The 12545-nt window shown below is 41.4% G+C and overlaps 2 protein-coding genes across 10 annotated transcripts in view; one reads left to right on the forward strand and one right to left on the reverse strand.

The window, feature by feature from the left end:
* Positions 1-12545, forward strand: part of LOC309642016 (uncharacterized protein) — a 302740-nt gene that overhangs the window by 231889 nt on the left and 58306 nt on the right. For 6 of the 7 annotated variants that reach the window (XR_014252884.1, XR_014252885.1, XR_014252886.1 and 3 more), the window contains 2 exons: positions 7474-7594; positions 11618-11676. The gene's annotated coding sequence lies outside the window, so the exon portion shown is untranslated. The other variant, XR_014252888.1, reaches the window with a different exon arrangement.
* MYRFL (myelin regulatory factor like) overlaps positions 7613-12545 on the reverse strand; it is a gene marked incomplete at its 3' end in the record, with an annotated part of 131375 nt that continues 126442 nt past the window's right edge. The window contains exons 23-25 of one of the 3 annotated variants that reach the window (XM_082422720.1): positions 10799-10919; positions 10403-10477; positions 7613-10256 (exon numbers count right to left, since the gene is read on the reverse strand). In XM_082422720.1, the coding sequence (XP_082278846.1) occupies positions 10170-10256; positions 10403-10477; positions 10799-10919 (283 nt within the window). Of the gene's footprint in view, positions 10257-10402; positions 10478-10499; positions 10920-12545 lie in introns of those variants that run through there. The other 2 variants (XR_014252875.1, XM_082422719.1) reach the window with 2 other exon arrangements.

The following is a 12545-nucleotide window of genomic DNA, read 5'->3' on the forward strand; positions in this document are numbered from 1 at the left end:
GGGCTTCAGTAGTTGTGGCACACAGGCTCAGTAGTTGTGGCTTGCGGGCTCTAGGCACACGGGCTTAGTTGCTCCGCGGCATGTGGGATCTTCCCGGACCAGGGCTCAAACCTGTGTCCCCTGCATTGGCAGGTGGATTCTTTTCTTTTTTTTTAAATTAATTAATTTATTTATTTATTTTTGGCTGTGTTGGGTCTTCGTTTCTGTGCGAGGGCTTTCTCCAGTTGTGGCGAGTGGGGGCCACTCTTCATCACGGTGCGCAGGCCTCTCACTGTCACGGCCTCTCCCGTTGCAGAGCACAGGCTCCAGACGTGCAGGCTCAGTAGTTGTGGCTCACGGGCTTAGTTGCTCCGTGGGATGTGGGATCTTCCCAGACCAGGGCTCGAACCCGTGTCCCCTGAATTGGCAGGCAGATTCTTAACCACTGCGCCACCAGGGAAGCCCGAAAAATCAGCTTCTTTCTTAGAAAAAATTGATTCCTATGTAACTGCTACCTTTCTCCATTGCTCTGTTTAAACACACACACGCACACACACACACACACACACACACAGAATACTTATCACCCTTTTAAATCCAGATAGGTCAGATATCTCTTCCTGCTTGAAGCCTCTCCTTTTCCTCCCTTTAATCCTCTTTCTCATTTACCTGAGAGGCAGGATGTATCACCCCTTCCCTGTACTCTCACAGCACAATGCCAATGTCACAGTTACAGCGCTTTTCATATTGTGTGATGGCTGTCTGGCTAGTCCACCAGACAGTGGATGCCTCAGAAAGGTCAGGAAGGATGCCAGGCTTCTGTTGTGCCTCCGCACTGTACTCAGAGTCTGGCAATAGAAAGTCCTCCACAGATGTTAAAGTGAGTGAGAGAGTGAGAGTGAAAATGAGCAAACTGTTACAGAGCTCAGGGGTTGAATATGTGGAAGATCATCTATACTGGAGTATTTCCTTAGAGGTAAATGGCTCTCCATGAAGTGATTAAGAACCTTTTTCTTCTTAACATAATCTTGAATAGCTTCTCTACGGTAGATAATTGCAGAGACTGCTCCTAAGAGCCAAGAATACCTACACTAAAAGGAAATGTTTTTCCGTAATTGTATAGGATGAGAAGCTTGAGATCTTACAACTCACTTCAGGGGAAGACTACAGCAGTTTAATTACTGTCATAATTCATTCAATGTTTGGATACAGTATGAAACATTCATTAAAGACTTTACAATTAATCTGCAATTAATTTAGATACTTACATAGTTGTGCTGTACAGAATAAAATGCAGAAGTATAAATATAAATGATGAATAATAAGCCATAATGGACTATTAGGGTCTGGAATCCTCTAACAGACAACAGACCATTTGACTTTCTAGGTTCTATTGGAAGTCATTTAGGGATGTTTTAGATGTGCTGGGAGAAGAAAATAATAACATTCTATTATTCCAAATAATAGCAAAAAGTATCACGATGAAAGAGTGAGAGGAATTCAAATCTGTTTCAGTATGTCATCTTGCCATACTCCTTGGTAAATGAGAGGCAATGTTTCTGTTTACTCACCTTTCATTTAACAAATGTTGATTGAGCATCCGTTGTGTGCTACGTGTTTTCCAGTTGAAGAAGATGGTGGAAGGAAATGTAAGTAACTTACTCTAAGTATGATGGTCTGAAGCTCATTAAAGGAAGTGAGAATTTCTAACTTCTTACTTACTCTTTCAAAATAATGTCTTCCCAGGGACCATCGTTAATGATTCTTGTACTTGTACACTTTCCACTTTACAAAGAGGTTTTACATAAATATCTCATGTAGGGTCCACAGTAATCCTTAGTGTAGGCAGGACTATTATGGATCCAATTTTGCAACTGGGGAAGTGAAATAAAGTATCCAAGATGACACCAATGGCGAGTTATCGAGCCAGGACCAGGACCAAGTTTCCTCGCTCTGAGTCTAGTTCTTTTCTCAGTTATTCTGCATTTAAACAGGAGGTCAGACTGGTGCAGCTAAAAATGGCTTGAGAATTCAACTCTGGCAAAGACATGTTATCAAGAGTCTTTCTAAAATGTGATCTTGTTTATATTTGTATGGGGCCATGAAGAAATTGAAGGATTGAGATTGTGATCTTTGGCATCCATCCCTTCCTCCAATAATACATCCTAAGAATCGACAAAGACTTTCTCCATTCACAGAATCCAGCCAAGAAGAGAGGGAGCCATATATGGAACACTGTTGGTAAACTGGAGGTTTCTAAAGCTGTGCTTCTGCAAGCTTTAAACAACCACTCATCACAAATGCACTAGATTTTAAATCCTTGGATGCTTCTTAAGAGCTCAACTGGCTCTTTAGAATCAGACACAAAAATCAGTCACATATGTCCTTGAAGAAATGAAAACCAAAACACTTTTAGCTTTGCCAAGTGAAGTTTTTCCTGAAGTGTTCCTCAGAGTGAGGTTGATATTTAGCATTCTTAAGTGAGCTGTTAAGCCCTGGTGCAATATAAATAGATGTAACTTAGTGGCTGGTGACAGGAGATTCCCCTCATGTCTGTCCCTCTGCCCTCTATTCTGTATTATGACTAAATGGACTCTAATAAATCCTATCAGCTCACAGGGCCTGGTAAGTATAAGTATCACTTACCAGAGACATTAACATGTTAGTGCCTTTTTGGTGGGTCATTATCTGTGTTGGTGGTCTTTTGCAACTTCAAAGAGTTGTAAAGAAAGGAAAAAATTTCCAAAGGGTAAAGTGATGTAATGCTATTGACTGAATTGTCTCACTGTTGAATTCATATGCTTGTTACTGAACCAAACTTGGGTCCATTCACCTGACATTGAAGCAAAGCCAATCTACTGACAATAGTTGTGGTGAAGGAAAGTACAGCATTTATTGCAGGGTTTATCTGCAATCAAGGAGAATGGGCAGCTCATGCTCAAAGATCCAAACTCCCCAATGAATTTTAGAGAAGGGTGTTTAAAGACAGTGTGAGGGAGAGGGTTGCAGGGTGCTTGATCGGCTTGTGCGCAATTCTCTGATTGGTTGATGATGAGGTAACAGGGTGATGTTTTGGGAATCTCAACCATCAACCTTCTGGTTCCAACCAGTCTGGGGTTTACGTGCTGGTGGTCAGCATGCAATTAACTTCTTCCACCTGATGGGGGTTTTAGTATCTGCAAAGCAATTCAAGAATAGGGCTCAGGATATTATCAATAGCCCTTGAGGAGAAACTAAAGGTCCTTGACTTTGTTTTATGGCTAAACTATTATTTTTGTCTGCTTGACTGTTTTCCTTTGTTTCTGCATTTTCTCACTTCTCTGATTAAATTTGCTCTTTGGAACTCGGAGAAGGCCTAGGAGGCTAAAGCTTTTCTGTAAACAAGAGGTGAGGGATAAGGGGGTGGTCTGTCCCTGGAAAGGCCCCTTCAGGGTTCTGCTCGGTTTTATGTTGAAGTCTAGTCCCCAGTGTGATGGTATCTGGAGATCTGATTTGGGGAAGGTAATTAGGTTTAGACAAGGTCATGAAGATAGGGCCCTCATGATGGGATTAATGCCCTTGTAAAAAGAGAGACCAAAGAACTTGATTTCTCTATCTCTCTATCTCTCTCTCCCTCCTTCCATATGCATGCATTAAGGACAGATCATGTGAGGACACAGTGAGAAGGCGGCTGTCTCAGCTCAAGAATACAGCCCTTATCAGACACTGAGCCTGCTGGCAGCTTGATCTTAGACTATCCAGTCTCCAGAAGAGTGAGAAATAAATTCCTGTTGTTTAAGCCACCCAATCTTCAATTTTGTATGACAGCCCACTCTTAATAAGATATGTATATAGTGGAAGTGGATTAATTTAACACCAGAAAATCTGGCTCACCTCTTATCCTTGCTTAACCTATTTCTGCCTCAGTCTCCTTATCTGTAGAGTGGGGAACTGTGAGTAACTCCCCTCATTCCCAACATCACAAGGTTCTTGTAAGAATCCAGTAAGAGGAGGATTGTAAACTGCCAACAGAATTGCTTTGTTGCTCTTCTCTTGAGGATCTTTAGTTTCATGATTCAAATAACATGTTGTTGGGAATCTGCCACTAAAGTTGAAATTGAAAAATTGTGTAGGAAAAATAAATAACAATAAAAATGGAAGAAGAGGTAGGTTAAGAGCTCTACAAAATGTTTTTATTTTTAAATGCTGGAGGTCTGAACGCATACATGCTAATTGTTTTAAGTGAATTTTTATGGTGTGGTAGTTTAAAAAAAAAATCTGACAGAGCTTGAGTTCCTGTATTAGAACTCAAGAAAAATCGTTGTAATCTAACTTGTTATGTGTTATTGTATATTTTATAGTATTTATATTTTATATCATATAGTATTCTTTATGGTATCTGGAAGCTACTTAAATTAATGCACAGAATTGAACTCATGTTATCACAAATGACACCTGTGGCAGCATGTGATATTTCAGCCCAGCTGTTATGGACTTCATTTCTTACTTTTTTTAAATAATTTTTTAATTTTAGAACAAATTTAGATTTATTTTGAAAAATTATGAAGCTGGTACACAGAGTTCCCATAAGCCCCACACCTAGTTTCCCCCATTATTAACATCTTAACATTAGTATGGTATATCTGTCACAGAAAATGAACCAATATTGATACTGTACATTATTATTAAGTCCACACTTTATTCAAATTGCTTAGTTTGTATCTAATCTCCTTTTTTGGTTCCAGGGTGCCCTCTAGAACACCACATTTAGTTACCATGTCTTTTTAAGCTCCTCTTGGGAATTCCTTGGTGGTCCAGTGGTTAGGACCCCGCACTTTCACTGCTGTGGGCCCAGGTTCAATCCCTGGTCCGGGAACTAAGATCCCGCAAGCCATGCGGCATGGCCAAAATTTTTAAAAAACATAAAAAAGCTCCTCTTGGCTGTGGCCATTTCCCAGACTTCCTTTGTTTTTGGTAACCTCCAGAATTTTGAGTAGTGCTGGTCAGGTATTTTGTAGAATGCCCCTCATCTGGGATTGGTCTGATGTTCTGCTCATGATTAGACTAGGGTTATGGGCCTTTGAGAGGAATACTCTTATAGACATTTTAATCCTGTGAATTTGGGAATACTCCAGTAGAAATTCAGAAAATTCTCTGGCACAAGGAAAAATTTTTTGGCCTGAAGCAGCCCTATCCACAGTGGACGTCTAACAACTGGAGAAGTGCTGTAAATACAAAAAGAAACTTACAGCAAAGTCTATTCTAGTCCTAACAGATTCCAAGAAGCCACAGATTGCCACAGGTCTGTTCACTATCTTAAATCCTTTCGTTCTGAAGTCTTTCAACACATCTCCTGTAGTAAGTTTTCTGTGGGGAAAAGACTTTCAGTTTTTTATGGATTAGTGGGAAAACAGTATTCATTTTACAGAAATCTCCTTATAGGCAACATTACTCAACTAGATATCTGAAACCCCCATATTATCCTGAACATATGTGAGTGAATAAGAACATGGGATTTATGTGCCGAAAAGAACTCCTATAACTTGGTTACTGACCAGTATTTACCAGTAGAAGAGTCAAATTAATGGAGTCTCTCCTACACCAAGCCCCTGGGATGTTATTTAAAAAATGGAGTGGCAACTCCAGTATCTAGACTGAGGTCATGCTGGGACAGGCTGATACTACAATTCAGGAGAACCAAGTTTGAGTTTGAATCTAAGAAACTGGAGGAATCCTGAACTCCCAAGAATTAACTACCTTATTTAAGTTTCTACAAAGGCTGTGCTGTTGGGCTTCCCTGGTGGCACAGTGGTTAAGAATCTGCCTGCCGATGCAGGGGACACGGGTTCGAGCCCTGGTCCGGGAAGATCCCACATGCCACGGAGCAACTAAGCCCGTGCGCCACAACTACTGAGCCTGTGCTCTAGAGCCCACGAGCCACAACTACTGAAGCCCACATGCCTAGAGCCCGTGCTCCGCAACAAGAGAAGCCACCGCAGTGAGAAGCCCACACACTGCAATGAAGAGTAGCCCCCGCTCGCCGCCAACTAGAGAAAGCGGCACGCAGCAACAAAGACCCAACGTAGCTAAAACTAAATAATAAAATAAATAAATAAATTTATTTTTAAAAAAGGCTGTGCTGTTAGTAAAAGGGAAAACAATTTTCCAAATATAGAAAAAATATAAACATTATGTAATACACATGCATATGCTCTATCTGCAGTTTGGTTTTTACAGTTGATGGAATGCCTCCGTGTGTGAGTGTTCAGTTACTCAGTCCCTTTATTTTATTTTATTATTTTTTTTAAACATCTTTATTGAAGTATAATTGCTTTACAATGGTGTGTTAGTTTCTGCTTTATAACAAAGTGAATCAGTTATACATATACATATGTTCCCATATCTCTTCCCTCTTGCATCTCCCTCCCTCCCACCCTCCCTATCCCACCCCTCTAGGTGGTCACAAAGCACCGAGCTGATCTCCCTGTGCTATGCGGCTGCTTCCCACTAGCTATCTATTTTACATTCGGTAGTGTATATATGTCCATGCCACTCTCTCACCCTGTCACATCTTACCCCTCCCCCTCCCCATATCCTCAAGTCCATTCTCTAGTAGGTCTGTGTCTTTATTCCCGTCTTGCCACTAGGTTCTTCATGACCTTTTTTTTTTTTTTCCCTTAGATTCCATATATATGTGTTAGCATACTGTCTTTGTTTTCCTCTTTCTGACTTACTTCACTCTGTATGACAGACTCTAACTCCATCCACCTCACTACAAATACCTCCATTTCATTTCTTTTTATGGCTGTGTAATATTCCATTGTATATATGTGCCACATCTTCTTTATCCATTCATCCGATGATGGACACTTAGGTTGCTTCCATGTCCTGGCTATTGTAAATAGAGCTGCAATGAACATTTTGGTACATGACTCTTTTTGAATTATGGTTTTCTCAGGATATATGACCAGTAGTGGGATTGCTGGGTCGTATGGTAGTTCTATTTTTAGTTTTTTAAGGAACCTCCATACTGTTCTCCATAGTGGCTGTATCAATTTACATTCCCACCAACAGTGCAAGAGGGTTCCCTTTTCTCCACACCCTCTCCAGCATTTATTGTTTCTAGATTTTTTGATGATGGCCATTCTGACTGGTGTGAGACGATATCTCATTGTAGTTTTGATTTGCATTTCTCTAATGATTAATGATGTTGAGCATTCTTTCATGTGTCTGTTGGCAATCTGTATATCTTCTTTGGAGAAATGTCTATTTAGGTCTTCTGCCCATTTTTGGATTGGGTTGTTTGTTTTTTTGTTATTGAGCTGCATGAGCTGCTTGTAAATCTTGGAGATTAATCCTTTGTCAGTTGCTTCATTTGCAAACTCAGTCCCTTTATTATCCCACTGTAATCTTTATAACTATTCTGTTCTGTATAACAATGACAGCTTATATTTATTTAGAGCCTATCTGTGCTTTACGTATTTTATCTCATTTAATCCTATCTATCTATTGCAGATACTCACTGTCCTCTTCTATAAATGAGGAAATTGAGGCTTAGAGAACTTAAGTAACTCGCTCAAGGATACACAAAGTCAGGATTCAGGACCAAGGCAAGGACTGTTTGTTTGGCTCCAAAGTAAGTCTCAGCTCCTACTGGGTTAAACTACCTTTGTGTCCCTAAGTTATTTCGAAATGCCTTTTGTGTCAGTAAGGAACATGTCTTTTCTTAATAGCTCTTGTAATTTCCATCCACGTGGCACGTGTTTAATCACATTTGAAAATAAGGAAATGGGGACTTATTCCTACTGATTGCCACTGTCATGGGCGAAAAAAATATCCAACCGCCTCATCCTACTTGACTCATAGGCTAAACACGGTTCTGGGACCCAATTCCACTGTATGGAGGAGTCTCACCCGCACAGCACCAAACCATTCTCAGACACTAGCGAGGTGTCTAGCAACTCAGCTCGGTTCTCGTACTGTCTCTTGGGGCACAGCTGCAGATTCCACCGGCCGAGGGCTCAGTCCTACAGGATGGCCCCCCCTGCCCACTTCAGATGCCAGATGCAAGCCCAGGTTATCATGTGTGCTTCTGACCTACCAGCTATAGATTAGAGTTGCCCCCATCCCCTGCTTTGGGTTTGATTAATTTGCTAAAGTGGCTCACAGAACTCAGAGAATCATTTTACTTACTAGATTCTGTGTTTATTATAAAAGAAAGACTGTAACTCAGGAACAGCCAGATGGAAGAGGTGCACAGGGTTAGGGGCAGAGAAAGGGTGAAGAGCATTCATGCCCTCGCCAAGGCTGCCAGTCTTCCCAAATCTCCACGTGTTTACCAACCCATAAGCTCTCCGAACTCTGGATTCATTACATAGGTGTGATTAACTAAATTATGCCACTGGTGATTGAAATCAACCTCCAGCTCCTTGTCCCTCCCCAGAAATCACAGGTGGGACTGGAAGTTCAAACCCTCTAATCATCACATGATTGGTAGTCCTGGCAACCAGCCCCCATCCTTTTGTGCCATCCAAATGTCACCTCATTGACAAAACAAAAGACACCTTTATCTCTCTCAGCACTTAGGGAATTCCAAAGGTTTTAGGAGCTCTGTGCCAGGAACGGGGGACAAAATCAAATATACATTTCTTATTGTAAATTCCAGTATCACACATGCCAACAGTAAGATAAGCCATTCAGCAGCCCTGCTACCTGAAGCTAGAGCTAGAGTGGCTTGAATCACCATGTCCTAAAATATAGTGTATTAATGAAAATTTTAAGGTATAGGAAGGCCAACAGATCAGAAGATGATCACCATTGAAAAGGTAGTTTGTTACAGTTCCCAAGAGGAGGGGACATGCCACACCTTGGGGGACCACACTGGGAAGCACCAGGGTCAGTCAGGAGGCAGAGGGAGAGGGAGCAACCTTGGGCTAAAGCCTTTATTGTGGTTTCCTCGGAAGGAACAGGTGAGGCAGGGGAAACAGGCTTAGGACTGGCTAGTTGTTGAGTAATCGTAGCAGGCTCTGGGCTATAGGGGCTGTCCCTAGTTGTCTGGTACATGGCCCTGGAGTGATTAGGGCAGGTGGATAGTGGCCCCCAGTACGAGAACTTGATAAAGGAGGTGGTTGAGGTGTGAGCTCCAGATTGGCTGGTTTGTATTTAAAAATCGCTGGTGGGCAAGTTGTTGTTTACTATAATCTCTAGGAACTGGCTAACCCTGGGAGGTGGAGTTCCATGAGGGTCAGCAAGACCCCAAGATGTCAAAACATCAGAATACAGAAAATAAAAGATATAGCTGATACACTCCAGCTAGAGGATTTCCGGCTCCTCTGAGTTGGGAAGGGCATACAAATCTACCCATAAACCAGGTAGAAATATCCAAAGCTAATTCAGCTATAAACAATGGAAATGGGTCTTAATGCCCTGTAAGAGAACCCCTTATATGTAGAGGAAGAACAACAAAACAAATCAATGACAACTGGAAGATCAAATGCAACTATCTGAGCCTAGACTGTCTGGGTTACCTTAAAGGACTTGTCACAAGCTAGTGCTTCCCAAGAGGATGCAGAAAGTTAGTTAGCATCCATCAAACCTTACAAAGTAGAACTGCAATTATTTTTCTTAAACCCAATTTATTAGCAAGCTACATTCTCTACGCTAGTATATGTAGTGTGCATGCGCGTGCACACACACATGCATTCACATAGCAATAGTTTGCCTAAATGGGAGCTCAGCATCGGACACCACCCACCCCTCCCCCCAACAACACACATATGGTTATCACAAATTCTCAAGAGTCTGTGTTTAGTGGGTCCAAGTTGACATGGCTGAAATAAGCCTTTTTGTTTTTCTCAAAAGCACTGAGATACATTAAGACAAAGTAAAGTTAAACCTACCCATTTTGACTTCACAGCTTCCTTAGTAACAGAAGCAGTATTTTCAAATCCAACAGTGCTGTTTACTCCAGGAAACGTTTTCCTCATAGTCATGGCAAAATCAAACACCACATTATCTCAAGTTCCAGCAAACACTTTATTCTCCTCATTAATGTCTCAAAACTGTTGGAAGCCAAAGCCTGGAAAAAGCCCTTTGGCAATAAATGTGAATGTTTTACAAAGAGATGAAAGAAGTTGCAAGAGGTTACACGTTTCCATTAACTGTATTTGAGTATTTTTCTTTGGTAAAGTCCCCAAACAAACTTGAATAAATTAGACACAGTGTCGATAGAAGTAAAAGAAGTAGTCTGTAAAGAATATCCCAGCAAAATAAGGATCTGTTGAACAGTCAGCTAAATCCTGTCAGAACAAGGGGGAAAAGAAAAGAGAGAATGATTAATGTAAGAATTAATTGTAGCTAAAGTTTATTTATTTATTTATCTACTTATTTATTTAATGGCCCATTTCTTTCTCACTGAAAAGAAAAAGAAAAAAAGAGAGCTTACCGGTGCAGCTACCCGGAAATGGTATGCGCTGTCAAAGAATGGGGCTGCAGGGAGCCTCCAAATGTGCTGATATCCCTAAATAATGAATGAAAGAGATCCATTTCATAACTATATTTTACACTCAAGTTGGAAAGAACATAGGCTGAAAAAGCATTCCTTTGACTGCTGTAGGAGAGGTATTTGTGACAACAGCTTTTGATGGTGTTGCTGGAAAAGTCTGCAGCTTCTGAAGGATGCACAGAAGATGCTGAACAAAGCCCTGGGATCAGAGTCAGCAAAGGGAAACATTCGCCTGTGGCTCATGGCCTCTCTCTCAGTGCGGAACAGAGGCTGTGCCACAACTGTAGGCACACTTCTAGAATGGGGACAGAATGCCGAGGAGCTGGAAAACGTTACCTGTGTCATCTCCTGGGAGACTTCTTGGTGGCTTTGCATGCCTTTGGCTTCCCTTTTACTACGGAAACACATATTTCCAAGGGTGAACTTGCACTGGAAGACTATCAATGGCTCTGTTGTGCTTCAAGAGACAAAAGAAAGGGCAAATGGAAAAGAAGTTACCAGCTCCCACTAGGCTACATCTTGATAAGAAGAGGGACTAATGGGAACATAACTTGGAAATCCATTCAAAGTTCCAAATAGGCATGTTATTACACAAAGCTCACGGATGCCAATATACTAGTTCACATCTCATTATAACAGAATCTCAATCTCAGATGACTACTGTTATGGACTGAATGTTTGTGTCCTCTCCAAAATTTGTATATTTAAATCTTAACCTCTAATGTGATGGTGTTAGGAGGCAGAGCCTTTAGAAAGTGACTAGGTCATGACGGTGGAGCCCTCATGAGTGGGAATAGTGCCCTTATAAAAAGGAGCCCAGGTCTCTCGCCCCTTCTGACATGTGAGGACATAGAGAGAAGACGGCTACCTGTCAACCAGGAAGTGGACGCTCACCAGACACCGAATCTGTTAGTGCCTTGATCTTGGACTTCCCAATCTCCAGAACTGTGAGAAATGAATGTTTGTGGTTTAAGCCACCCAGTCTATGGGATTCTTGTTATAGTAGCCTGGAACTGACTAAAACTAAAACTGAGATAACATATGACAGTCTCTAAAACCTAATCTCATGACTTAAATCACCTCAACATCAGAACTTCTTATCTCCCTAGATCTTAAAATAATTTTTGGATGTATTCCTTCTCTTTTCACTGGCAGCTGAATTTGCTTCCATCTGAAGTTTCCAGGATTTCAGATTCTGCAGACTCCTGCTCTGGGTAGGTATTGTTTGAATCAGAGAGGCAAACAACACAGGTAGGGATGTGCAGGTGAGCCCCGTGAGGAATTATAAACTCTTCAAGCTATCAGGGTGGAAGACCTGTCAGAAAGAATGGTTCTTCTCTGGAGGCTGGCCCAAGAATCATCATCAAGAGGGTGAGATCCATCTGTCTTTGGAAACAATATTTTTGCACAAGTGGGACAACCTACAATCTCGGTTGAGTATATGTGTTATTTTAAGATCACCCATGTTAGAAAAAAATGGTTCTTAATCTAAAAAGCCTGATTTAGTGGTTCAAGATGACCTTCTGCCACTTCAGGGGATATACCTCTTCACTTATTTCCCTCCGTCGAAGCTAGGAACGAATGAGGAAACGCTGTTCCAGGTTGCTCAGGGAGTGCTAGAGAATAGACATTTAGCTTTTGCTCTGCCTGTAAATATGGTGGGTTCTGAGCCATGGAATTTTAGCTGCTTGAAACAAACCTTTCCAAGGCAAGCAGTTGGCTTGTGTCATTAGCTCATTGTAGAAGCAAAGTGGATGAGAGAAGGAGTATGAAGTCTGAGTGAAACAGAGGAAGAGATGGGGTGGGGAGGAGGGAGGGACTGATGGAGGAAGAGTAACAGAGCTGGGGAAGCAGAGGGAAAGTGGGGAGGACAGAGGAAAGGGAGAAGAGAGGAAATGTGGAAGGGACAAAGGAGAAACTAACATCAAGAGACACAAAATAAACACCATCTATCTTCACGGTGAGTATCTCACTGCGTAATTTCTGCAAAAGTCTTAAAGTACCATAATTATTTTAAATAGCTGATAAAATAGATTAAATTAGAGTTTTGTGATTTTGGGAGGAAAGGCAGTCATAATATGAA

Source organism: Balaenoptera physalus (genome assembly GCF_965194825.1).
Source record: "Balaenoptera physalus genome assembly, chromosome: 13".
Taxonomy (NCBI): Eukaryota; Metazoa; Chordata; class Mammalia; order Artiodactyla; family Balaenopteridae; genus Balaenoptera; species Balaenoptera physalus.